At 57.0% G+C, this 27,569-nt stretch overlaps 1 protein-coding gene across 2 annotated transcripts in view; it reads right to left on the bottom strand.

The window, feature by feature from the left end:
* The window catches only part of STK32C (serine/threonine kinase 32C), a 101,441-nt gene that overhangs the window by 32,515 nt on the left and 41,357 nt on the right, over nucleotides 1–27,569 (bottom strand). The window contains exons 1-2 of one of the 2 annotated variants that reach the window (XM_070246291.1): nucleotides 24,989–25,203; nucleotides 16,243–16,298 (exon numbers count right to left, since the gene is read on the bottom strand). Coding sequence is in view for 1 of the 2 variants with exons in the window: in XM_023636825.2 (XP_023492593.2) it covers nucleotides 16,243–16,298 (56 nt within the window). In the remaining variant the exon portion in view is untranslated. Of the gene's footprint in view, nucleotides 1–16,242; nucleotides 16,299–24,988; nucleotides 25,204–27,569 lie in introns of those variants that run through there. The other variant, XM_023636825.2, reaches the window with a different exon arrangement.

The following is a 27,569-nucleotide window of genomic DNA, read 5'->3' as shown; positions in this document are numbered from 1 at the left end:
GCAGGATGCTCAGCAAGCCGACTGAGGCATCGCGTGGCCCCCTGGAAGCCCCCGTCTGCAGACCAGGTACCCCGGACCAGACACCCTGAGTGCCAGGAGCAGGCCTGGGGCGTCCACGTTCACTTTCTCATCTAGTCCCCAGAGCACCCCTGGGGCAGGTCCCTCTGCTGCCCCATCTGGCAGGTGAGGAAATGGGATCAGAGAGCAGTGGGCCCCCAGGCAGCACCCCCCTAGCCAGCACCCGGCACAGCCCAGCCTCCAGACCAGAACTGGAACAGAAGAGGGAAAACCACCTATGCTTGCGGATGACTTGCTTTTACATCTGGATTCAACAGAATCAAAATGAGCAATGGAAACGCTACTGCAATCATGAGAAAATCAGTGAACCAGCAGATTATCAAATCAACACACACAATACTGAGGGCCTGCACATATGCAAACAAGCCCAGCTTGAAGACTGAATGGAAGAGAAAATACTTTTATAAAAGAAAAGAAAAGAAAACGCCTCGGCAAAACCCAGATGAGGGAAGCTGCAACGCTCTCCTGAGAGACGTGGACGCAGGCTGGAGCAGATGGAGGCAGGCCAGGGTCACGGACGGAGACCCAGCATCACCCACATGGGCCTCCAGCCCAAGATGCTCTGCAAACTCAGCACAGTCCCAAGAAATACCACCAGGGCTGGCTTTTTTTTCTGGAGCTGACAAGCTGGTTATACAATTCATTTGGAAAGACAATCAAGCAAAAATAGCCGGGAAAAAACCTTTAAAAGAAGTTCCAGGCAGCGATGTGAGCCCACCAGGTATCAAAGCATGCTATATAAAGCCTCCATAATAAAAAGTGCGGACCTGGAGCAGAACAGCCGGGCAGGCCAATAAAACAGAAGAGAAAATCCAGAAGCAGACCCAACTGCGTAGGTCTATTCAGTATATCATGAAGGCAGCACCTCCAATTTGTGGGTAAACAGACTTTTTAATAAGTGGGGCGATGACTAAATAGCTATATTAAAAAAAATAAAATTGGATTCATTGATGACACTATAAGCCAGAATAAACTCCAAATTCATAATAGTTTTAACAGGTAAATGAAACAGAGAAGTGATAAAAGAAAACACGACGGAGTCCTCAATAACTGGAAGTAGGGACAACATTTCTGCGACTTAAAATCTAAAAGCAACAAGGAGAAAGATTGAAAAACATGACAGTATAAAAATAAAAATATTTTACATGGAAAAAACACATAAAGTTGAAAGACAAATAATGAACTGGGAAAAATATTTACGACTTATTCAGAAATAAAAGGTTAATTCCCTAATACATAATGAGCCTCTAAAAATAAAAAAGACCATGAACCCAATAGAAAAATGGGCACAGGATACGCAAATGGCCTTCTAACATTTAAAAAGACGCTCAGCCTTGCTATCGTGAAAGAAATGGGAAGTAAAACTAATTGAAGTGCCATTTCTTCCCTGTCCGACTGGCAAAAACCAAAACCTTCGACAAAACAACCCATGGCAGGCTCTCTGGTGGAGAATGAAGGGGTACACGGCCCCGGTGGGGGATCTGGCAACAGCTCCCAACATTACATCTGCATTCATCCTGCAACCCATGTATCCCCCCTTCTAGGAACTAACCCAAAGATACACTGGCAAAAACATGGCTCGGCTTATGCATGTGGTATAACAAATACAGCGGTGCTTGAAACTGCAAAGGTTGGAAACTGCCTAATGCTCACCAGTAACGTGTGTGGTCGGCAGAATAACGGTCCCCAACATGTCCATGTCCTAATCCCTGGACCTTTGACTGTGTCACCTCATATGGCAAAAGGGACTTTACAGATGGAATTAAGTGAAGGATCCTGAGATGGAGGACCAGGTGGGCCCAATGGCATCACTAGAATCCTTATTCGGGGAAGGGGGAGGCAGGAGGGCCAGAGTCAGAGAAGACGTGACAACAGGAGCAGAGGTCTGAGGGATGCAGGGCCACGAGCCAAGACGCGCAGCGGCCTCTGGAAGCTGGAAAAGGCAAGGAAGGGATCCTCCCCTGGAGCCTCCGGAAGGAGCAGCCCACCACACCTGGCCTTCGGGCCACTGCTGACCTGTTTTAGACTCCGCCCTCCAGAACCACCAGATCATAAATCTGTATTGTTTTAAGCCACGACGTTTGTGGTAAGTTGTTACAGCAGCCACAGGAAAACCATCAGCACGCCTGCGCGGTGGCGTGTGTGCAGCTGTAAGAAGGAATGACTGGTATTGTCTTTTGGGGGCAGAGTGTGATATCCTGAAATACTCACTGTTCAGTGAAAAAACGAGGCGTGGAGAAAAGTGAATGGTGGGTTACATTTAGTTAAGAAGCAGATCATATGAATATGTGAAAGAAGAAATCAATGGAAATACAAACCAAAGTCTTTTTCAAAAGGGATATTTATAGGAGGAAGGTGGGAACAGGACAGAAGGAACAGCAGTGGAGCCTAGACTTTCCTGAATACACCTTGTTTTGTAGACTTTTATTTCGCACCATGCAAATGTCTTACATAATCATTAAATTTAATATTAAAAGGCAATCCCTAAAAATTGAGAGCCAAATAAAGCATAAACCAAATTGTGTATTGAGGCAGTCTGTTACCACAGAAAACTGCTTTAGACGACTCTGGACACCCCCTGTGGGGTGTTCCCTGTGGATCCCCCAGCTCTGTCTACCACAAAGACCTGCAAAGAGTGGCTGGTCCAGGAGCAACGAGCAGCCCTACTGCCCAAACTGTGGTCTCCAAATGCCACGCCCCACCAGAGGTACCCGGGGCGCCACGGAGAAACCGAGCCTTCTTTTCCGGGGTGAGAGTGTCGTGTCGCACCAGCAAGTGAGGATGCTGCCCGCCCGGACAGTAGACCGTGTCAAGAGACTCAGGGGCCCACATGAAGGGGCCGGCAGTGGCTGGGACCTGCTGAGCATCAAGAAGCATAATAACTGTGGGGAGTGGACCCTAGCAGGTGTGTCCCACCCACACGTCCACAGCCACAATGAAATACTGCTCTGCTAGCCTTTAAGGGCCTCAGGAATCCACTCTGCCCTTTAAAAATTGCCCAATAAAGGGGAAAAAAGGGCATTTATCCTTCTGGATGGGCTGTGCCTGAAGTATGTTCTCTACGAAAATTGTTGACAAGAGAAATTATATGAGTTAATGATTTTAGCTAATCAAGGAAGACTAAATGGTAGAACTAGAACACGCCCACTTTACAACTCCTAAGGAGGTCACAGGTTAGCGAGAACCACCAACGGTGGCCAACCTCGGAGGCAGACGCCCAGACGCGGGGTCTCCTGACCAATGACGCGGGGGGCACCCCCAGGACGGAGCCTCACTTCCAAGTCAAACCTGATCCATCCAGCTGGTGTAGACCACGCCCAGCTTACACAAGGGCACGGACGGGACATCGGAGGACTGCAGGGTGACACAAGCAGCAAGACCCAGACGGTGGGAACTCAGGACACAGGACGACTAGACTCTCGGCCAAGAAGCCACGAGGAAGAAAGAGATGGAGGGGCGAATGGAACGAAACCAACCGCAAGGGGTGGACCACGTGTGGATTCCAATTCCAAGCAATCGTAATAATCACAAAATATGTATAGGACCGTCAGGAGCGTGCGCACGCTGACAAGATATCTGCTGATGTTAGCAGCTGTTGCTAATTATTCTAGGTGTGAGAAGTATTGTGGTTACATTTAATAAAAGAGCCCTTATCTTTGGAGACAGAACCTGAAATACTTACGGGTAAAACAACACACTCTCTGGAGTTCGTTTCTGACCACCCAGCGTGGGGGCGAGGGGGAGAGGGAACAGCGGAAATGAGATCAGCTTCCAGCAGGGAACTGGCGGAGCGGGGAGACAGGGATGTGCTGGGTCATTACACTCTTTCTCTCTGTTTTTATATTTGGAAGTTTTCAAAATTAAGAGGGAGAAGATTGAGGCCATGCCTGTGCAGCCACAAAGCCTGGGTGGGGCCTCAGGCAGCAGCACAGGCTGGGCCCCGGCCTGCTTCCCAAAGTGGCAGACCCCATGGGACAGCTGGTGGGCAGAGAGAGGTGGAGCACAGCTCAGCGGTGCAATTCGGAATCTTGGGGAGCTGAGGACTGACTGCCCGGAAAGGGCCATGGAGGCCCGTGTGGTCCTGGAAAACTGTGCGCGGTCACCAGGCCCTCTCGAGGGGCAGACTAAAGGGGTGGCCAGACACCTGGAGCAAAGATGGGCCACAGGGGCCCCCATTACAGATAAGGTAGCCCAGGCCCAGGGTGAGGAGCTGGTGCAAGGGCCCCCACACCACCTACGATCCTGAAGAACACCCTTGACCTGGAGAGCTGCATCTTGCGGCTGCAGAGACCAAGCTGGCCTGACAGAGGAAGCCTGCTTCTCACGCTGGACACACAAGGGGGCTGGCCACACCTCGCTCGGTTCTCCCAAGCTGCTCAGCTCTAGACCAGATGCGCCCTCTCTGGCCTCAGCTCCCTGGCGACCCCCAGCCAAGGCAATGACCACTCCTGTGCTGTCCTGGGACCAGAATGAGAATGAGAACGTGGACATCCTCCTCCTCCAGAATGAGTCACCAGAGACGGCTATTTTAAGGCACAAAATCAAAGCTGGGGTGACCCAGAGACCAATAGCAAGTTCACACCGTGCTCCGGCCCGCTTTGCAACATGTGGGAAACGGTCTGCTGGATGCTGCTCCGTGGGAGGCTGCCACGCGGGGTCTCCGGGCCTGCAGTTCTGAAACAGACAGCAGCGATAGCTGGGAGAGTCCCGGGCACCTAAGGGTCCTGTCCCAGCTTCGGCCCTCAGCCCAGGGGAGCCCAGAGCAGACCCTGCCCTCGCCAAGTCAGCCCAGGTAGGGAGAGGAAGGAGCCCTGCTCCCAGGCCCTGCCATCCCCTCCAGCTCGGGACTGAGCTCCTGCTGACCCTCCGTGACTCCCACCCATGCTCCATGCACAGCGCCCCTCTGGTTCTCTGACCAGCGCCTGGTCCTGTCCTCCTCCCTGCTCAGCCCCCCTGGGACTTGGTCTGTTTGATCCTCAGCATCTCCCTCTCCTTTGTGTAACAGGGGCGCCCCCAGAGCCGCCCCCAGGCCATCCAAACGGAAGCCCCGAGTAAACCCCGGCCAACCAGAGAGGCTTCCTTCCAGGTGGTGAGGCACTTGAAAGTAAAACCATTTTTTACATTCTTTTAAAACATGTCAAAGGCTAGATTTTGCCCTTTATAGAAAGCTTCTGCCCACTAGCCTGAAACGGAGATGATGCTGTTCCAAGACTTGGCCGCTGGGAAGGGCCCTGCTGGGCGGGGGCACGTCCTTCAGCCGACTGACGGCTCTGCGGCCAAGCACTTCCCATCAGGGAGCCTAAGGAGGAATTTGCTTATAAGTTCACTTATAAAATTTAAATCTCAAGATGGGGTCTGAGGAGCGGTGCCCAGAGACGGAGAGCTCCAGCCCGGGGAAGGGGGCAGGCACTGGGGCCGGGGGGAGTCTAGACGGGCCTGGCTTCCAGTGAGAGCAGCCAGCACCAGCCCCCTGACAGAGTGCGAGCTCAGGGCCCAGAGGCAGCAGCTGGGCCTTCTGCAGACACTGCTGGACGTCGTGAATTCTGGTGGCCCCCGCCGACTTGCCTTTAGCCATGCTTCCCAAGGCTCATGGACATTACCTGCACGGTGGCAGTCGAGTGTGTGGCGGGAACATGGAGCCATGCCCTAACACCACAGCATGTAGGCACAGGTTTCTAAGAGCTGGGGTCCAGATCTGGTGCCTGGATGTCTCAGGAGAAGGGGCTGCTGCCTGGTCAAGGAGCTGGATGGTGATGGCAAGGGCCAAAACTCAGCACTCGCCACCAGCGTGAACATCAAAGATACACAGCCCACATGGGACTGAGGACAGGCTGCAGGCAGAGCTGGCTCTAGCAGCCCCCGGTGGCAGCCAGGGACCCTCCTCCCCATCGACAGCCAGGTTCACATCCCAGAACCCAACATCTCCGAGCTCTCAGCCACAGCTGCTCCCTCCCTGCAGCGTTTCCGCCATAATGAACGCGTGGAACCCGGGGAACACTCTTCCTGTGTTAACTCAGTGAGCACAGGCTCAGCAAGATGTCACAGCAACACTCTGGCGGCCCATCATCTCCATCCTCTGTGGCGTTGCCATGGCAATCACCAAGCTCGGGCTTCTCCTCAGATGGCAGCAGGGGGAGGCCCGGGATGGCGGCATCGAGGCGGGCAGGGGAGGGTGGTCCTCGCAAATAGGGCCACCCAGAAAGGGGTGAGGCCAAAGGTCCCGGATCCCTTTCCACAATTGCTCTCTTCCCCTCCTGGCCCCACCTCCTCACCACCTGTCTCCAGGGTCCACCCGAGGGTCTGGGGTCACAGTGGGGGCAGGAGCTTCCTCGGGTGGCTGGGGTCCGTGGGAAGGCACTCTTTACCCCGATTTTCTTACTTCTTTCCCCATAAACTGGAGAAACACACAGACACGGCCTGGGCTCTGGCCACGTCATCCCTGAGGCGGCCAATGCTTTCCTTCCTTCTCTAAGCAACTGCCGGGCCAGCCTTCCATGAGAGCACAAGGCCAGGGGCAAGCGTCCACCTGAACATCAACAGCAGGCAGCACCCCAGGAGTCTGCGGGTGAGCTCTGGGGCCGTCTCCAGCCCAGCCCTTGCATGGGTGCAGAGGGAGGAAGAACGCGGTGCCGTCGGGACGGGAGGCGCAGGGCAGCGGGTGGGAGGAGGCCCAGCCAGCGAAAGGCAGAAATCCTCCCAGAGACGAGACCAGGCCACGGGGCCGTGAGGGGCACAGGACAGAGCTGGATGTTTCTGCTCAAACACCAAATCGTGTCCCTGTGCAAAGCGAGTCATGTCCCAGAAAAGCCCAGCCAGGTCAGGGGACTCTGGAACTCACACAGGGACACCGCCTCCAGGAGACATGCCTTTGCCTCCTAAGGGCTGTGCCCCTCAGATGCCTCAGCTGTCGCTCCCTGATGCCCCCCTGGTCCAGCTGATGTCCCCTGTTAAGAGGACCTGCACGGAGCCGGCCCTGTGGCCGAGTGGTTAAGTTCATGTTCTCCACTTCAGTGGCTGGAGGTTCCCCGGCTCGGATCCTGGCGTGGACCTAGCACAGCTCATCAGGCCATGCTGAGGCAGGGCCCCACATAGAAGAACTAGAATAACCTACAACTAGGATATACAACCATGCACTGGGGCTTTGGGGAGAAAAAACAAAAAGAGGGAGATTGGCAACAGATGTTAGCTCAGGGCCAATCTTCCACACCAAAAAAGCATTAAAAAAACAAAAAGAGGACCTGTGACCCTGGTGTGGAGACTCAGCTTCAGGCCCCGTAGACAACACCAATGGGAGCCCATCGTCTTCCAGCTCAGAGCACACTTAGCGATTCACACAAAGGACACAATTTTGTCTAAAAGCCACAAATGCCCCTCATGAGGCCAGGAGTGGGTCTTGCTATTCCCAGAAGGATCCTCCGCAGGCTGGCAGGCCAGACACCCACCCTCCACCCGCGCCCCCCACAGCACTGCCCGCTGGGCTGGGTGCCTGAGCCACCCCACTGACCACCCAAGTCCTCTGGCCGCAGGCACAGCCCCTGCCCCTCAATGGCTGGGGGCAGGCAGGGGGCAGGGGGTTGCTGGGGACACAGGGGTGGACAGAAGTCACTATTGACCAACAAACTGGAAAAAGAGTCAGAAGATAAAATCTCCTTCTCACAAGAATGAAGAAAGATAACATGCATGACAACGTATCGTATAATTCCAGAGCAACAACGTATAATAAACAAAAACTGCTTATCATGTTAGTGAAGGACTAACATGAAAAATGAAGAACATTTGAACAAAAAGGTACTGGACCCCTAGATGGGTGGGGACCAGTGATCTCTCATCGGATCTCAAGATGTAATTCCTACCCAAATTTCAGTGAGTTTATTTTTGATCCTGACAAAATTCATTCAAAAGTTCAACTGGAAAAATAAATGTGTGACAACAGCGGAAATTTTTGAAAGGCGGTGGGGGGGACAGGGGGGCGGCTCTTCAAACTGGGATGCTCCGAAGGCTCCTGAATCAGCAGCCCCCGGTGGACAGAACAGAACAGCGTCCCTGGGCAGGACAGGAGGCCAGAAAGGGCCGGAGAGACAATGATCCCTTCTGGGGATGGGGAGACAGACAGCAGTCCCTCTGGGGAGGACGGACAGGCAGCAGGTCCCTCAGAGGAGGGCCAAGCGAGCAGCCCCCACATGGCTCAGGAGCTGTGAGCTTGCCGAAGGAAAAATGTTAAATTCCAGATGGAGTCAAGTCTTTTTTTCCAAAATAGAATGCTGTCTTAGTTCTGATTGTAAAAGTAGTAACACTAGCTGTGACAGGTGGACGCCGTGCGATGCAAGCACAGTAGGGCTGGCTCGTCCAGGCAGTGGGGGCCTCCCCAGAACCCAGGGAGGGCGCAGGAGGGCCAGGGCAGGGGGTGCCAGGGGCAGGCGTGGCCAGGAGGGCGAGGGCAGCCGGACGGAAGGCAGGACGGCGTTAGGGCAGCTCCTCGCAGGTTCCTTCTGCAAAGATGGAGTTTGGTTCCTGCTTCTCACCCTCTGATCGACCTGCCGCCCACTGTCCGGGAAAAAGGGAACTGGGAAAGCAAGTCACGTCTGCTCCGAGAGTGTGGACACCCCGTCTCCTCCCCAGGAACCAGAGCCCCAGAGTCACTGCCTTTAGGAGGAGCAGCCTAGCCAGAAAAGAGTCTCCACCCACCTGCACAGCAGACGGGCACAGACCAGAGGCTCTGGGCCAGGGGTCAGCGTGGCCTCCGAGGGTGCCACAACCTCCACCCCCGACAGGTGTGAGCCCCCTCAACCACCAGCCTGTCCCGGAGGGGCCCTGGGGAGAGACCCTGAACCAGGCTCAAACACCACTGACCCTTGGGGGTGGGGGCCGCGTCCCACAAATGCCCAACAGAATGCCGTGATAATCCTGTGATCACTGCAGCCTGGAGAAGGAACGCAATGTCCTAGAGGCCAAACACACACAGCTGGGCAGTGCGGGCAGACGCCTCCTTCACAGACAGGCAGACACACACACACATACACACTCACACACGGGCCCAAGGAGGGAAGAAAGGGACCAGAGTTTGAAGGCTGGACAATCATCGATTCCATGAGAAAAAGGGATGGATTTTCTCCAAGTCTTAATTATTCCACCTAAACCATCTGCCCTGGAATAAACCACAGCCACATCGCTCAGCTGGATGTCAGCGGGTCAGAACCGGGGAGACCCAAGCCAAGAGGCAGAGGCGGGGGAAGCGCCTGCCTGTGCATGTAAACAGCACTCTGATTCCCGGCAGCAGTGAGCACAGGCCACCTGCTGGGCGGCTGGAGCCTGGATACAGCCTCAAGGACCACAGGGCCCTGAGGGCTCCTCTGACAGCCCCAGACATGAGGCAGAGCCGATTTCTGGGCAGGACCAAGCACCCTCGGGCCAGGCTGCAGCCAGAGCCCTTGCTGCGAAGGCCACGCCCTTCCCAGTGGGCTGTCCCACAAGTCAGGGCACTAGCGGCCCAGGGCCACATATGCAGAGGGCGCTACGGAGGCCCAGGGCAGAGGGGTCTGGAGGGCGGCCAAATGTCAGGCTTGCCTAGGCAGCCACCAGGGAGACATGTTCCCAGGAGGGGGACACTCACCCCAGGGTGGCCCCAGGAAAGGGCCAAAGCAGGACGCCACAGTTCACGTGGAGGGCCTCAGAGCAGGCGGTGAGGCCACGGGGCCAGCTGTTGAGTCTCGAGCCACAAACTGGATGAGCCAAGAGAGAGGGGCAGTGGCCCCCACCGGCTGCTCCTCCCAGGGAAGTGGGATCAGGCTGTGGAGTTGGCATCCCAATGTCCCACCGTCCCCACGTGGGCCTCCTGAGGGTCAGGATGGGCATCCTGCTCTTGCCAGAGAAGCATTTCCCATGGTGCCCAGTGTCCTGGGAAGGCCAAGGACCTTTGTCTAGGCCCTGCTGGGCGGTGGCTGGGCACTGAGCCAGGGTAACTGCAGCAGGTCCCAGCATGGCCCCAGCCCCAGCTCTAGGAGAAGAAAGCTGTGTCCACGTCAGCCCAGGGGCCTCAGGGCCCCCAAGGGGTGCTCAGCCCAGCGACAGGCAGGGGCCTGGGGACTTCTCAGAGCCAAGGAATGAGGGGTGGGATAGAGCCTCATCCCCCAGTGGACCCCCAGTTGGAAGGAGGGGGGAAGGGCATGTTTCAAAGAAAGAAATACACCCACAAAGGCTGCAGTAAGGGAGGGCCAGGCCCAAGCCAGAAACAGCAGCCTTGCCTCCCCGAGGGTGGCGTCCCATCAAGGAGGTTTCTGGAAGGGCACCAAGGAGGACCTACCTGCCTCCCAGGGGGAGGGGCAGAGCCCACCCTCCACCCTCAGCAGCCCTAGGGGACTCCCCAGGGCAGGATGCTCACAAGAGGGCCCGTCTCCTCCCTCCCTCACGGGACCCCTCAGTCCTATGGCTGGAACCACCCTGGTGAACATGAACTGTGAGTAAAGACTATGCTACAGAGATTCCTGCAAGCGTAATTCCAGATGGACAGGCCTCTGGGGAGTTTGGTTTTTAATGAAAACCAACTCTGCCCATGAGCCAAACCTTGAACCTGGGGCAGAGGTGGGCAGGACCCCACACAGCCAACCGCAGCTGGTGGGCTATGCACTGGAGTTGGTGGGAGGCAGTGGTCTGGGACTCGTAACCTGGTCAGTGGGGCTGGCGTCCCTGATGTGGACCCAGGGGGCAAGTCTGAGGTTCCCAAGGGCAGCCTCAGGCCCGGGACAGTGAGTGAACTCCACACCTTCTGGGAAGAAGGCCAAGCCAGGATGCAGTGTACAGGAGAGGGGAGGAGGGGGAGGAAGAGGAGGAGGAGAAGGGAGGAGGAGAGGGAGGAGAAAGAGAATGGGGGAGGGAGGAAGAGGAGGAGAAAAAGGAGAAAGGGGGGGAGGAGGAGGAGGGGGAGGAGGAAATGGGAAGAGAAGAAGGAGAGGAGGAGGAGAGGCAGGCCCTGGGGCATCCACATGTAGGCTGGCCCTACTGACATCTCTGCTTTCGAGGGGCATCATTTGCAGAGAAAAACATCAATATGTTCACAGTTCACCATTTTTAGAAATTATTTCTTTGAAACTGTGGTTTTCCAAAGACCAGGTCAAGATGGCAACTAGCTAAGTCAGCCTTGCCCAAACTCCGTCCTCCTTCCCAGGCTGCCGGGGGCCCCCAAAGGCAAGGCTCTGAGCCGACACGCCCCGCCGCTGGACTCCCCACTCCACGCCAGCACTGCAGACGAACCCCGCCTTCAGATCTCAGCCAGCTGCTGCTTCTGCTCCAGCAGACGCTCTGAACCGGCGGGGACAGTGAGCACAGAGTGGGGGCTGCCCAGCCCCCAGGGGCTATCCCAGCGCCCCTGAGCACCGTCTGCTTTGTAACAAATCTCTGTAGACCACTACACCCTCATTTGCAGAGAAAGATGCAGCACAGGAGCACAGGATTGCGCCAGGCCAAGAAGGGCTGCCCTGCGCTAGCTCATCCCAGGGCGGGAAGAGAGCAGCCTGGTTGTCCCAGGCCATGGAGCTCGGGGGCCACCCAGGGCTGAGCAGGCGAGTCCCCACTGTGGCTGGTGAGAGAGGGCCCAGGCGGGCAGCGGCCACCTAGCCCTGGCAGGATCCCAGCCCAGCTCAGCTGCCTTGGGAACCAGCCACCCCTGCCCTTCCCCACCCTTAGCTAATATCTGCTACCCACTTTGCAGCTCGCTTGAATGAAGTGTCTGTCACTTGCGATCTGAGATCCCAGATATGGCGCATTCAGTCCCTGGCTGAGGGCTGCCACACGTGTCACCATGGAGACCCACAGTCCAAACACACCTGTGGCGCTCACCTGTCCCCCACTGAGTGAGGCCCACGCCTGGGGGCTCATACGAGACCAGGCACAGCGGTGCGAAACCTCCCAGTTCCCAGAGCTGGGTGGACACCATGCACAGGCACGATGGTGGGGAGAGTGTCCCATCGGCAGCATGGCTCTCTCCTGGCTTCTCTGCACCGAGGATGGTGCCAGCCTCCTCACGTGGTCAGGTGGTCATGACGTCCCAGAAGAACCAGGGACAGAGCCCTCTCCAGCCCTCAACTCAGGGGATGCTGTGTTCTCACGGCCCACAAAACCACCACCAGCTTCTGCTCTGCCCTGGAGAGCAAAATCATCTCCCCTGGGACATGACTTCTCCAATAGCAGGTATCAATGGGATAGACACGTGCCAAGCTGTTCAAGGCCAACCAGCGATTGCCGGGAGAGAGGATGCCCAGGAGAAGAGCGAGTCCATCCAGCAAATGTCCTTCCCATGGAGACTTCCAGAGTTCCTCTGGGATTCTTCTTGGGGCTCCAGCTCAGCAAAGAGAGCCAGGCATTAAGTTCTGATGCCTGAGCCAGGTGGGCCACCAGGGCCTGCTGCCCCCAAGCAGAGGACACCCAGGCACGCAGTTCAGGCTCGACGAGGAGTGAGCGAATGAACGAGGGATAAACCTGGAAGCTGGCGCTAAGAGGGTGACTCCCACTGTGGGGCAGGGATGTCCTCTGACTGGGAACTGAAAACGGGAGCTCCAGCCAGCTGGTCCTTCTAATTTTCACTCATCTTCACTTCGAAACTTCATGCTAATCTTTCTATTTATGCATCTCTGACTTGATCTGCCCTCCTGAGCCCTGGACCACCCGACTACTCTCTCCTTGCAGGAGGCATTCCACTAGTCTCTGCTCTGAATAAAAATGTCACTGTCCTGCTGTTCAGTGAAAACAACTTCAACAAAATCAAACCCCAGTCCCCAACAGGAGGCCTGCGGGCGCCCAGTCCCTTCCTCTGCAGACACCTGGGGACTCGCAGGCCCGAGGAGCCCGGCGCTCACACGGTTCCTCACTAGAGATGAGTATGCCACCGATGGGACCTCAACGTCAGTCTCTGTGACCATCAGGGAACACAAATCACAACCACAATAAGACACTACCTCACATGCCTGGGATGGCCACTACCAAAAACCCAGGAAACAAGAAGTACTGGTGAGGACGTGGTGAAACTGGAATGCTGTGCACCATTGGTGGGAATGTAAATGGTGCAGTCACTGTGGAAAACAGTATGGAGGGTCCTCCCAAAATTAAAAATAGAATTGCCAGGGCTGGCCCTGTGGCCGAGTCGTTAAGTTCGCGTGCTCCGCTGCAGGCGGCCCAGTGTTTCGTTGGTTTGAATCCTGGACGCGGACATGGCACTGCTCATCAAACCACGCTGAGGCAGCGTCCCACATGCCACAACTAAAAGGACCCACAACGAAGAATATACAACTATGTACCAGGGGGCTTTGGGGAGAAAAAGGAAAAAATAAAATCTTTAAAAAAATAAAATAAAAAAGAATTGCCATATGATCCAGTAATTCCACTTCTGGGTATATACCCAAAATAACTGAAAGTAGGATCTCTAACAGATATTTGCACACTCACGTTCACAGCAGCATGGTTCACAATAGCTAAAACATGGAAGCAACCCAAGTGTCCCTCAACAGATGAGTGGATAAATGAAATGTGACATAGCCATAGAGTGGAACATTATTCAGCCTTTAAAAGGAAGGAAATTCTGGCACCTGCTATAACATGGATGAGCCTGAGGACATTCTGCTCAGTGAAATAAGCCAGACACAAAAGGGCCAATACTGTATGATCGATTTATACGAGGTCCCTGGAGCAGTCAGATTCACAGACAGAAAGTGGATGGTGGGCGCCAGGGCCCAGGGAGTGGGAGGGGCCTTAATGTTAAATAAGGACGTGAAACATCAGTTTTGCAAGATGAAAAGAGTTCTGGAGATGGATGGTGGCTGCATGACAATGAGACCGAGCTTAATGTCATCAGACTGTGCACTTAAAAATGGTTAAAACGGTAAATTTTATGTTATGTGTAATTTACCACAATAAAAACATTTAAAAAACAATAACCAGTCTTTATACCCAAGGACCAGATACAGCAAGTTGGATAATTCATTTCCAGAAATTATCGCCCCAGAGAGTAAACGGCCATTTCACTGGAACTGACTGGTCGTGACAGACACACACCAACCACTTTGCCTCTACTCGTGAAGGAGGGCATCTGAATGTTCACATCCAGATGACCGAGAGCAGTTCATAAAGCCAGTCTTCACTGTGGGGTCCCACGTGGCTGAGCCTGTGCACACCCTCGGAAATGAGGCCGCGGATACACAGACGCACACAGGGGCCCAGCCACGCACACTCAGAGCCAGCCTTCTCAAGCCCCAATGAGTTTCCAAACCCTCATTCCTTCTCCTCATGGGGTCACTGCCCTGGCCACTGAGAGCAGCTGGAAGGACCAGTGTCCAGGACTGTGGTGGGCCCTGGCCTTCCCCACATTCCAGACACCCACCCGGCAACCAGCAACTGCAGCCCAGAGACCCCTGGAGGCCTAATTAGGCAGCCTAATTAGGGAGCAGGAAGGAGCCCTCCAATTAAGCCATAACTTCCATCTGAAAACAAAACCCCGACAGGATCCCACGGCTTCCTCTTGTCACCCCACTCTGCAGAGCCCCATTTCCGGGACCCTGTGGCCAGCTGGTTCTCCAAAGCCAAGAACTGGTCAGAGAAGACAGAATCCTGGGGCTCTGCAGACACTGTGGGGATGGGAAGGCTGCCCAGCTGTGTGCACGAGTTGCTGGAGGGGAACGGTGGGGTGGAGAAGAGGTGGGGACAGGAAAGCGGCTGCTGGGCGCCATGCCCACCAGCCTCACCTGCCTCAGGTTAGCCTGTGCCTGAGAGTCCTCAGCATGCCTCCTCGGCCCATTTTCCAAATGCCTGGATGACCCCTGTGTCTCCCCACAGAAACCACCCCTCCAGAAACCCGGTCACCGCTGGTGTCCTCCGCTGCCGGTTCCACTGCTGTTCCCTGAAGCCCACCCTGCCTGCCCCTCCAGCTTCCCCACACCCTCTGTGGCCCTGGGGGACAGAACCTCCCCTCAGCTGCGAGAAGCCAGGAGGGCAGAGGCTGTCCCAACCAGCCGTCAGTGTCTGACAAATTCAACTTTAGGACCTGGTCTTTTGCATCAGCCATCTTTGCACAGTCGACAAAAGGCACAGGTCCAGCAGTTACCTCCTGACATGGAGAGATGTTAAAACATTCTCTCCTGAATGCATAAGAGGATTCAATGGACTCGTGCAAGGGGCTAATTTGCTCTGGCTTATAATTACCCCAGGCCCCGGGACCCTAAGGCAGCCCCCGTGTGATACAACGAAGTGGAGGCAATTAGCAGCCTCAAATACTCTGTGCACTAAGCTCGGTAGCACAGCAACCCTTTCAAAGGCTTGCAGAGCTCAAACAGACACGGGTCCAGACAGCTGTGCAGACGGAGGGGGCGCAACCCTCACCTGCCAAGGCCCTCGACGGCTGCAGAGAAGCTGTCCGTTCAGAAGAGATTCATTTACAGCAGACCCATCAGGGCCGAGTCCCGGGAGCTAATTTTAACCTTTTCAGAAGCTCCTCAAGCCTCTTTGAGTTATAATTACCCCCATCTCTAGATGTTACAAGGCAGCAATCAGGGATTTGGATCTGGCCAAGAAAAAACACAAGGACGTGGAGAAACGGCTCGGGGAAGGCCTACGAGGACGCAAGCGGCACGGCCACCCCAGGAGGAGGAAGCACACTGGGCGCCCACCCTCGGTCCTGCCCCTCCATGCCCTGCAGACCCCGCGTGGGCTCAGCCTGGCCTCTGGGCTCCAGCTGCAACAACGGCCTCCGAGCAGCCCAGCAGCTCTGCATGTGGCCAATCAGCCACACCACGGAGCAGCTTCTACAACGCTTCCAGAACTTTTGGGCCTCAAGCAGGCTCCCACCTCTAAGGAAAACTCTTGCCCGCAAAGCGAGCCTCAGCATTGAGAGTAAGTGGGTGTCGGGGTCTTGGCCCTGCAGAGCCCAGCAGCTGAGCCATCTTACCCTCAGCTCCTGCTGAGCTATGAGACCCTGAAGACCTGGACTTCAGACCCTAGCGGTCAGGAGCTCAGTCAACAGCCCACCCAGACGGCCCCCACCACCACCGGCCTGCTGGGCAAGAAGCACACCCACCCCCTCCATCGACAGACCCAGGGAGGTGGGCCTCTCCACAGCAGGCGGACCGAGGGGCCGGCCTGTCCGACACTGTGGTCCTGCCACGGCCTCCTGTGCCTCCACCTTACCTTGCCGAAGCTGCCCTTCCCGATGGCCCGCAGGATCTGGAAGTGGTCGAAGTTCACTGCAGAAAAAACAGAAGGACACCAGGTGAGGTGACCGAAAGGCCCTGTGCCTGCCACCAGCCCCGGTCAGAGCAGACCCCCAGTGGCCCCCCCCCGACCCTGCAGGAATCCCTGTGGCCCTCCTGTGGCCCATTCCACCTAGCAGTGGGTCAGTTGTGGTGCCAGCTGGAGGCTGAACTCAGGCTCCTGTGCAAAGCAGGGAGGACCAGAGCCAAGGCAGGGAGGAGGGTCCTGGGGGCCGTGCAGCCCCCTCCTCCTGGCTCATTGTGGGGCTGGGGCAGGCCACCCCGCCCGCAGACAGGACAGGGCATGAAGGGAGCAACACGGTGCCCAGAGTAGCTCAGCCTCCGTCTCAGGCGCCAGCAGCCCCAAGGAACACTGCCCCCCATCCACGAAGACCCACAAACAGGCAGCCCCGGGGTCTCAGGGCAGCCCAGAGCCTCAGAAGCAGGCTCCCCACCCTCCTGCTGAGTCTGGAGGGGCAGGGTCTGCCCCGTGGGATTTGCTGGATGAGCCTAAGTGGAGCCTGCAACAGCCCCAGGATTAATAACGGAGGCGGGCACAGGACCATGGCCTCTCCGGGGGGCAGACCACAGGCCTGGGTGAAAGCGCATGAGTCCTTACTTCTGTTGACTTTCTCGACAGAATCAGTGAGAAAGGGATCATTGGAAATTGCAGCTTTTCTTAAAGTCACAACCCTCTTGAAAGACACTCCTGTTTGCACGGCAGCCCCGCGGTTAGCGGGAATCCTTGTTGAACAGAGAGGAGTCTGGACATGCTTCCCAGGGCTCCCACTTCTGTTTTGAACCTGATGCTTCCTCCTTAACGTGAGACGGAGATTCCACAAGGTCCACGCGTGTTTCTTCCCCTCCTTGTTCCTCAGTGCCCCAGGCGCCCATCTCTGCCCAGGGCCCAGGCCAGCCTCGCTTCCTGCTACCTCCCCCCCAGCACCTGCCTGCTCCAGCTGACCCAGGCCAGCGGCTGGCCCCACCTCTATCCTGGGTCTGTATCCCCAGGTCCGTGCCCTCACAGGTCGCCACCCCCCAGGCCTGCGCCCCGCCTCCCCATACCCATGACAGGGCCTGCCACGTGGCTCCTGGCTCTCATTCTTTTCCATCAGGCCTCACAGCACCTGGAGAACCTGGTCCCAGATGCTTATGGACATGTCTTTGCACACTTCAGAAGCACAGGAGGCCCAGCACGTCTGAGAGCACTGTCAGCACAGCCTCAGCTATTCCGACACGGAGTTGAGGATGAGGGCCGTGGACGCTGCCCACGCTAAGAACAGAGCCCACAGAGGGCGTCCTGCTGTTCAGAGACCTGGCCCCAGCGTGTTGGTGGCCAGAGGTCCAGTCCAGCGCAGCCCCGGGAGCAGAGGTTAGGCGCCTCCCCTCCCGTGGGCAGCTTGCTGTGGTGTACCTGGCCGCCAGTCCCTAGCCGTCAGCACAACGCCCCAAGCATTGGCACCCCCCAGCCGTGAGTTAGCAAGGGATCTTAGCCAAGATAATCAGCATTTTTAGAGAAAAGCACAAATTCCAGATGTTAGTCTTTCCAGGACAAGAAAGATGGGAACTAAAGGGTATTAAGTAATATGTCAGAAGCATAAGGAAACCCACAGCAAGTATCCCACTCCACTCTCAAACCCTGCAAAGGCGGGTATTGTGGAGGGTTTAATGGAGGGGGAATCTGAGCCGAGGAGACGCTAGCAGACCTGCCGGCTCAGAACCAGAGCAGCAGGGGGTGGCGGAGGACGCTGGCTGCCTGTGGCCTCCCCAGCAGCCTGGTAGTTTTGAGCTCATACTACTCCCACTCCTTAAGACACGGGGCAGGGAGGAGTCGGGGTCCCGACTTTCCAGCTACTGCACAGAAGTCAGAGCCACTTCCAGGTGAAGTTCAGCCCCCACTGCCGGGGAGGGGCTGGAGCCACCAGGGTGGGTGAAGTGGAGGGTAAAGGTGGTTCTCGCCCGGGGTGGGGTGCTGACCCATCAGTGGGAAGGCACGGCAGTGTCCTGAGAGTGCACGAGCCCAGCAGCCACGGAGTGCTAACCCAAGTAGGGGTGGGAGCAGCGAGCCCTGTCTGTTTGCCTCACCCCCACCCCACCCTCAGCCCCAGACAGGCTCTGGCAGCCCTGGTGGTACCAAACCTCGGGCCCGTGGGGCGTTGATCCCCAAGCCTCGCATGCAAACCCTCCACTACCCACAGACGTAGGTCACCACCCTGGTGTCCTGGGAGCCTCTGTCCTCTTGTCCTCTGACCCTCCATCCCTCCAGGCAGGTCTGCAGCCTCACAGGGCCCTGCTGCCCTGCACGTGGTACCAGAAGCCGCCCGAGCCCTGGACGGGCCCTTGACACCCCTACCTCTCGGAGAAGGCACTGCTTCTCCCGGGCCATTCGGGGCTAGACCTTAGCCCTGTCCGACTGAGGGCTCTGGCCACAATCTGTGTGGGAGGCTGGGCACCGCTGAGCGAGCCAAGGTTGGAGGCTGCTGCAGGAACCATGTGCCAGGCCTGTCCTGGACCCTGAAAGAAGGCAGGGAGGAGCCCTCCTGGAGTGCACACTCCAGTGCAGGGAGACAGACACTAAGCCAGCAAACAACACAGTGCCTGGGAGGAAAATAAAGCAAGAAGAGGGGTGGGGGCATCGCTACTTTTTACAAGGTCATGCGTGGGGGATGTTTTGGAAGCCGACATTTGGGCAAAGAACTGATAGCACCAGCCGGGGGTCCCTGAGTCACGGCTGACCGAGACCAGTGTGCTGCGTTCTTAAAGGTGGCGTGTTGCTGTGTAATGCTGTAGGCACACTTGCCCCTGCATCGATGCCTCCAACATTATAACACAGGGAAAAGGAAAAGGTCACTCGACCCCAGCAATCCCATCTAACATTCACGCATCTCCTTCCCAGGAATGTAAGTCCTGCAAGCAGGAAGCGTGTCTGCGCGTCACGCCTGCAAGGAAACAACGCAGCTCTGAGCTCCAGTCCCCCAGACCCTCCTGCAACACGGCCGCGCAGGCACGGCACATACTCTTCCTGGTACAGATAAATATTTAAAAACAAGGGTTTTAAGAATATCTGTTCTTCAAGGAAGGCTTTTATTTTGCAGAATTGGAGCTGCTACGAAAATAGGTCATCTTGATGCAGCTGACTGACCGTGAGCGGAGGGAGATTTTCATTCTGTTTCCCCATGGTCGAGATGCAACACCAGCCCTCCTGCACCGCCCCTGCCTCGGGGGAGCCCACGCCAGGTCCTTTCTGAGGGCTGCTGGCTTGGCTCAGGGTCACCGAACTGAGCCCATCGATCGTGGAGCAGCTTTCTCATGGCTTGTCCTAGCACTGAGCCCACAGCCCCGACAGAACTCCCCCAGGTGGCATTCGACAACATCCTCACAGTTTCTCATCCAATCTCAGGAGCCCTTTTCCAGCGCGGTCAACGCTCCAACACCCTTGTTTCTAGTGAGACTCACAGAAACCACTTCAGGTTTCCTGGGGACGCGCAACTCGCTGTAACTGTGCTGGGAACAGGCCTGGGAACACAGGAGCCCCTGGACGGTCACACTCGGCCTGGATGTGGGCTGCATCATCGGTTCTGCAGGTCCTGGGAAGGGATGGGCCGGTGGGCTCACTGGAAAAGGTGGGCTGCAGGGAGGGGAGGGGGCGGTCACTCCCACAGTACGATGCCACAGCCACATACCCTGGACAGAGCAGGCAGGGAGAGCTGAAATGCTGGCTCTCGTGCACTGACCGCAAAATGCAAAGCAAGATGTTAGGTAACGTTCGGACACGTTTTCCCTAAAAATAAAACAATGGTCTGCCTTTCGTGTGTGTCCGGCCCTGGGTGGGCAGAGAAGCCTTTCCAACGAGCCATCTTGGGAAAGCTCTGAGTCCAGTGAAATCTCAGGGTGAAAATGAGGTCCTTTCATAAGCCAGGGCCTTTCCTAAAACAGACAAAAATTGCCCCCAACGAAGAAGGCAAGAGAGGGGATGAGCCCGGGAGTGTAAAAATAGAGCCAGAGCAGAGTCGTGAGTCACCGCTATTGTTGTTAGTGACACAATGCACGTGCCCACGGAAGGTGCCCCAGCAGACCTGGAGGGGCACCCCGGCTCCCAGCGCCCCCCACCCCAGGTCCCAAGGCCTTGGGAGGGTCCTGTCGTAATGCCTTCAAGGCCACGGGAAGTGGCTGCCCAAGACAGTCTGCAGAGACGTCATGTGGACAGTGAGCTGCCCACGGCCACAGGGCAAGTCCTGGGTGGGGGCTGTACCCGGAACCTGGCCCCAGACCGTTGCCTTCCCAGCCTGCCTCACCCAGTCTCCTAGGAGATGCCTGGCCCTCACAGTGTCCTCAGGTAGGACCCGCGCCCTCGTCCTCAGGAAATTCCATACCAGAATTGGGAATTATCTAGAAAGCTGTAATAATAAATGTTACTGTTGATGACATTCATGCAGAAGCTGATAAAATTTTGTCACACATTCTATGACCCAGAAAACTCTCGAAGAAAATCATCCACCCAACTCTGAGGCCTGCTGTCTGCAGGGCTTGTGTGGCCTCTGCGGAAGGTCCCGCCTGGCCCTCGCAGGCCAACACGGGCCCTGCACTGCCTCCTCGGGCGCCTGGGCCGGCCCGCCTGGGAAAACAGGACACCTGCATGCAGGCCAGAGTGCTCACAGACGGTCACCTCAGAGACACACTGAGGCCTTGACCAGCTCACCATCACCCGTACTCCGAGGCCACGGGCCTGTGGGGAACCAAGACCCAACAGGTGGACGGTGGCAGGCGCCATGGGCAGGCGCTTCGAGAAGGCCTCCTCTTCCTCATGGCTTCCAGTTCTCAGAGCAGCCTGGAGAGGGGTCAATGCTCCCATCTTACAGAAGAAAAAACGAGCTAGAGAGGCCAGCAAACTCTTGGTAAGGACCGCGGGGCCCTAGAGGCAGAAGAGAGAGGATGGAGTTCCTCTTCTGACTGCCTGGCGCCTCGCAGGGGCCCCTTGAGCCACAGGTCTCCTTGGCCCCGAGGGTGTCCTGAGGCCCCCGGGCAGGAAGGTCAAATGGGGAAACGGCTGTCTGCTCTGGCCTCTGACTCCAGACTCCTCAGCCCCAAGGGGGGCTGAAACCTGGCGACGGCCAAGCATCCTGTGTGCTGCCCACCAGCCTGGGACAACCCAGCCAGGCACCTCCACCCACTCTCTACGATCCCGCCTGATCCCTCCTGGCCACCCTACTCAGCCCCCAGGCTCTTCTCCAGGAAGCCTCTGCCAGCCCCTCCCCACCCTGCCTCACGGGCCTCCTGCTTGTCTGTGTCTGTAGCTGTAGGGCACAGGACAGCCCTGCGCCCGGCACCACTGCAGCCCCTTCCAGCACAGCACCCGGCCCGAGGGCGGGAGCAAGGCCCTCACCCTGTCTTTTCTGAGAAACAGACAGAGCGGGGATGTGACACCAGCCAAGAGACACAGCTGAGGCCTCCGGGGGCCCTGGGTTCCGGAACAATCCTGGCTTCTGATGCCCAGGAAGACGCCCAGAGCCCCAGGGCCACGTGGCTGCAGATCAGAAGCCAAGGGGTGCTGGCGCCTGCCCGCCCACAGGCTGGACTCTGGGACTCTGGGGTCAGCATCCTGCCTGCCCGTCCCCCTCCTCCACATCTGCTTACAGGAAATGCTTCGGCCCATAAAACACGCTTAGTGGCAACTTCCCAGACGACCACTGTTTATCCTGGATCCCGTCCGGCCTAAAATAGTCTGGAATTGTGTTCCGGTGTCTCATACTGATATCCTCAGACAGCACCGGAAACTTTCATAAATTAGTGATTAGGGCGACAGCCAGATCAATACAGTATCTTGGCTGCTGGGCCCAGCTCCTCCAGGGCCTGCTGGGAGGTCACTCGGGACAGGACAGGCAGGGCATCGCCCCGGGGCAGCCAGGGCTTGGGGTGCTCTGGCTCCAGCCACCTCCCGTTGTTGTGAGCAGTAGTGCCTCCCCCAGCTGCCGAGAGGGGTCCCGCTGTCCAAGGCCCATGCTGGCTGCCCCTCACCACCAGGTGCTCAGGCCGCTCCAGCACCACCAGCAGGGACAGACCTCTAGGACCTCGGTGCCACTTCACCCCCTGCACCAGCCGTTGAACCTGCGCCGGGGCTCACAGTCCCGATGTGCAGACAGACAGGATTGCACCGAGGCCTGGGAGCTGGCGGGGCCGCCCTGGCTTGGGAGCGGGGTCAGGGAGAGGGAGAAGGAGAAATAGGCCTGCAGAGCAGCGAGCCCTGAACCCCGATGTGGGTTTGCCCTGCAACAGCAAGGGGGCTGGTCAGGGAGCAGCAGCACGGGACAAAGGTGGGAGGTCCAGGGAGCCCGCCCCTCCTTGTACGCACGTCTCCTCTGTGCACTCAGCACCCAGTGGGGGACGGTGGCGAGGCCCGGAGTCCGAGTCTCCGGGGAGAAGGTGTCCCCTGGTGCCCTGGCTGGCTCTGGTCACCCCCAGACTGGAGCCTCAGCCTGCTTCTAGGATGGGGCACTCGGGGCAGGGCAGGCACCTGCTGCGGGGACAAGGGGTACCTGCCCTGCTGCCCGTGGCCTTCGAGGGTCCCCGCCCCTCCAGGCCTTGGTCCACCAGGCGCTGTCCCCTGCCATCCAGATGCTGAGATTCCTGATCTGAGCAGGAGGGGGTCTCCAATCGGGGTCTCCCATCAGAGCGCCCCCTCCCAGAGGCTGATCCTCAGAGTCCCTGTTGTGGGGGTGGGGGCAGGCCATCCTGGCCCTCGGCCTACGGGGCACAGGGCGGGAGGGGTGCAGGCAGGAGAACCGCCCAGCTGGCTCTCTCCCCACAGCCTCTACATCTTCACGCAGGCGGGCAGATGGGGTGGGCGGCCTGGTGGGCTACGGAGGCCCAGAGGTGCAGGTGGGAAGCGCGTGCCCAGCAAAAGCCCCTCCACGTGTGGGAAACAACCAGCAAACGACACTGGCCACCTCCTAAGCCAGCCGTTAAATATTTCAGCCAGAAGAAGACCACTGCCAGGTGAAAACTCTAAATGCTCTGAGGTCATCTCTTCAAAACGTAAATTCATAAGTGTCAGAAGGCTGTTCAAGGCCCAACCTTCCTGCGACCGAGACACACGGACCTGGGAAATCAGAACAGGCCCCACCCCGGCCCAGCCCGCCCCGAGAGGCCCTGGAAAGCTCAGGTGACTGGCAGAGAACCGCGCAGGGCAGCACCACCACTGGTCTTCTCACAAGAACACTGAGTCCACATGACATAAACTCACCATCGGAACCATTTGTAAGTGTAGTTCAGTGGCATTAAACGTTGTGCAAACACCACCACCATCCACTCCATAGCTCTTTCATCTTGCAAAACTGAAACTCTGTCCCCATTGAACACTCACTCCCCAGGCCCCGCCCCAGCCCCTGGTACCATCTCCTTGCTGTCTCTGTGAATCTGACCCTCGAGGGACCTCACGTGAGGAGAGTTACACGGTATTTGTCCTTTTGTGACTGGATTATCTCATGGAGCATAACATCCTCAAGGTTCATCCATGTTGTGACACATTGCAGAATTTCTTTCCTTTTCAAGGTTGAATAATATTCCATTGCATTAGGCACCACATCCTGTTTATCCATCTGTTGGCTGAACTCCGGCTGCCTCCACGTGTTAACTATTATGAATGATGCTGCTGTGAGCAGGCCTGTAGGAATAGCTCTTCCAGACCTGCTGTCGGCTCTTTTGGGTAGACACTCAGAAGCGAGGTTGCTGGATCACATGGTAGTTCTGTTTTTAATTGTTTTTTTAAGATCGGCCCTGAGCTAACATCTGTTACCACTCTTTTTTCTTCCCTCTTCCCAAAGCCCCCCAGCACATAGCTGTGTGTCCTAGCTGCAGGTCCTTCTGGTTGTGCTGTGTGGGACGCCACCTCAGCGTGACCTGATGTGCAGTGCTATCAGTCTGCACCCAGGATCCGAACCGGTGAAACCCCGGGCCGCCGAAGCAGAGAGTGCAAACTTAACCACTCGGCCACAGGGCCGGCCCCATGGGAGTTCTATTTCTAATTTTTTGAGGAGCCACCATACTGTTTTCCACAGAGGCTGCACCATTTCACGTTCCCAAAGTGCACAAGGGTCCCAATGTCTCCACGTCCTCACCGACACTTATTATTTTCTGGGGTTTTCTGTGGGTGACTTCAGGAGGATCCACGACCAATCAGGTGCCCAGGGTGCCAGGGTGGGGGTGCCACACACGGCCTGACTGAGGACAGGGAGTCTGGGCGAGTCATGTGCACTCATGTGTATTGTGTGCACACACACGTATGTACATTCATATGAACATGTTTGTGTGTGCATGTGTGCATGCATACACACTTGTGTGTGTCTACACATGTGTCTGTATGGCATTGGTGTATTGCATGCATGCACGTGTGTACTGTGTGTGTGCATGCTTTTTTATGTGTGTGTTTACATGCGCTTGTTTATACATACCTGCACGCACATTTGTGCACGCACAAACTGACCTGTGCCCACAGGCCCTCACTCACCAGAATTCTAGGCTCACGGGGGGAACCCCCAAAGGCTCCTGCACCCCTGTGGGTCCAAAAAAGCAGACAGTCCCGGGGCTTCTGGCTGACATCCGCTCGCAGCATGGCTTAGACTAAATGCTGCTTCTACCCTTTTCCCCAACTGGGGCCCCCAGACCACAGGCTGGGAGACGGTTCCTACCTGATGTGGGTGCCTCCTATCAGCCTCCCCAGACACCGTTGACCAGGTGGGACCCCGGCCCTGCACATCCTCTCCTCCACCAAGGGTAGGGTGTAACTGATTGTCTGGACATTTCAGAGCTTCCTGCAGCGTCCCTCAGAAATGCAAACTCCAGACTTTCTGGGACACAACACCCTGCGAGGCAAGTAACTTCAATGAAGGAGCCGAGCGTTTTCAACTGGGCTTAATAGATCCATCAGCCTACACGTGGCAGCTGGTTAACTATTAATCTGGGTTGCCATAGTTTCTTGTCACTGGACAAGGACAGGGCGTACGTCACCGAGGCCCAGGGCCATGCACGTTGCATACAAACAGCATTAAGTCTGATACAGGGAAAAAGTACAGCAAAGCCCCAGGGCCAGGAAAGAGGGGTCACCAGGCTGGGGGCTTGCGTCAGAGCCGTCCCCAGAAACAGCCCTCCGACGGAGGGCACGTCCTCCACGCCCCACACCATCAGACACGGAGACTGGCCCCAAGCAGCCTCCTCGGCTGGACCCTGCCTGCTAAGCCAGAGATAGCTGCACCAAAGGCCCACCCGGAAAAACCCGGCCAGAGTGGGGACAATGGCAGCTTCCACGCAGGTGGCCGGTCAGAAGACAAGACACGGTGTCAGCAAGGCTGACCACCTAGGGGGGCAGGTGGCCTGTCTCTGTCCACAGCCCAGCCAGAGCCATTGCAAAATTGCTCCCCACCACCTCCTCAGCCCTGGCCAGTCTCTGCATGCAGGGCAACAGATGCCACCCAGGCCCCAAACCCAGCCTCCCACCCCCTCCCCCGACGCCACACACACACAGAGGCTTCTGTACCATGGGCAACGTCAAACCACGACCCACGGGAGACCGAGCTCTTCCAGAGCCAATGAGTCACAGGTAGAGACTCAGGGTGAGCAGAGGGCCCAGCACAAGGGCCGCCCACCCGGCCCCTCTCAGGAAGCCAGGGCCCCCAGCTGGCCCGTCCCCGGGTGCCTGCTTCCCAGCCCTCACCTAGGGGACCGTGTCACTCCAGGGGCAGGCCTGCGGCTCAGGCTCACCCCAACAGCAGACAGCATCAGGAACCGGGAGACACAAACCACTGCTCTGATGCAGAGAACCCAGCTCAGGCCGGGCCAGGACCAGGCACCTGATGACGAGGCCCCCGCCCTCAGCACTCCTGCATGGACCACAGGGGCCTCGCGGGCACCATTCATCACGGACGACGCACATCACCACATGCAGAGGGGTGCCAGGGACAGGGAGAGACAAGGCCCAGTTGAAGGTCGCCCCAAATGCCACAGCAGCCTCAAGGGGCTACGAACACAGACCCTGAACCTACAGTCACTGTGTCCCCTCGGGGAGCTGGCAGGCGGGCCTGGCGCCCATGTCATCACACAGACGCCGCGAGGGGTGGATCACTGGTCCTGGACAACCTCCTCGGGAAGTAATGATGCATCTTTCCCTTCCACCCACCCTGCAGCCAAAACGTGACCGCACCCCTCAGGCCAGAGCCGGGCTGCAGCAGAACGAGACCAAGTGGACACAGCCTGTTTCCCGCACGTCCAGGCTCCTGTTGGGAGGAAAGAGAGATGGAGGAAGGGGTCTGGGGCTTCTTGAGGAAACTGCAAAATCTCCCTGCCCGGCTCCTCAAGCCCGTCCGATCCACACCGAGGAGAAGGGCTGTCCATCGCCCAGTCCGCAACGCCCTGGAGGCCTCTGACTACAGGGTGAGCAGAGGCGCTACTTTCTAAACTGACGTGGAAAGACGTCAGTGGGCCCAGGGGCCCTGGTGCTCTGTTGTCTCAGCAAGTCAACCCCACAGAGAAGCGTCCACACCCTACAACCCGGAGGCCAGTCACTATGCCTGCAGGTGGACGGGCTCCCCTGTGCGCAAAGTTCAGAGCAGCACCCGGCCGAGGTGGGGAAGACCCGGAGGCTGGCCCTGCCCGGGCCCAGATCCTGATCCCACTGACGAGACCAGAAGGCAGCAGGCGTGACGGCCACTTCCTAAGGTTCAGGCACAGGCGAGGCTGAGCCACGTGTGGTTCGGGCATGCACACTTGAGAAAGGTTTTAAAACTTTAGGGAAATATAGCCACAAAACCCAGCCGCTGTGTGCCTTGTAGGGAGCACAAGGATGGGGTCAATGGTAACATTCCAACTCGGGCTGGGACGGAGTCCACTGTGTGGATAAGTTAATAAACAGAATAACACGTTTAAAAACTCAGGAGTGCGTTTCAGCGAGTCGGCCTGAATATAAACCTGGAGAAATTTGTGTGAGAGACAGACCACAGAGAAGGTAACCCACGACACAGCGAAAGGTGGCAACAACCCAAGTGTCCATCAGCTCGTGAAGGGATAAACACGATGTGGTCTGGCCATCCCGTGGAATATTATTCAGCCATGAAAAGGAATGATGTTCTGACAAATGCTACAACAGAACACAGATGAACCTTGAACACACCATGCTGAGTGGAAGAAAACAGACACAAACACCGTACGCTATGATTTCATTTATATGGAATGTCTGGAACAGGCGAATCTAGAGAGAGAAAGTAAACTTGTGGTTGC

Source organism: Equus caballus, chromosome 1 (assembly GCF_041296265.1).
Source record: "Equus caballus isolate H_3958 breed thoroughbred chromosome 1, TB-T2T, whole genome shotgun sequence".
NCBI lineage: Eukaryota > Metazoa > Chordata > Mammalia > Perissodactyla > Equidae > Equus > Equus caballus.
This window is presented reverse-complemented; position numbering and strand designations above follow the sequence as displayed.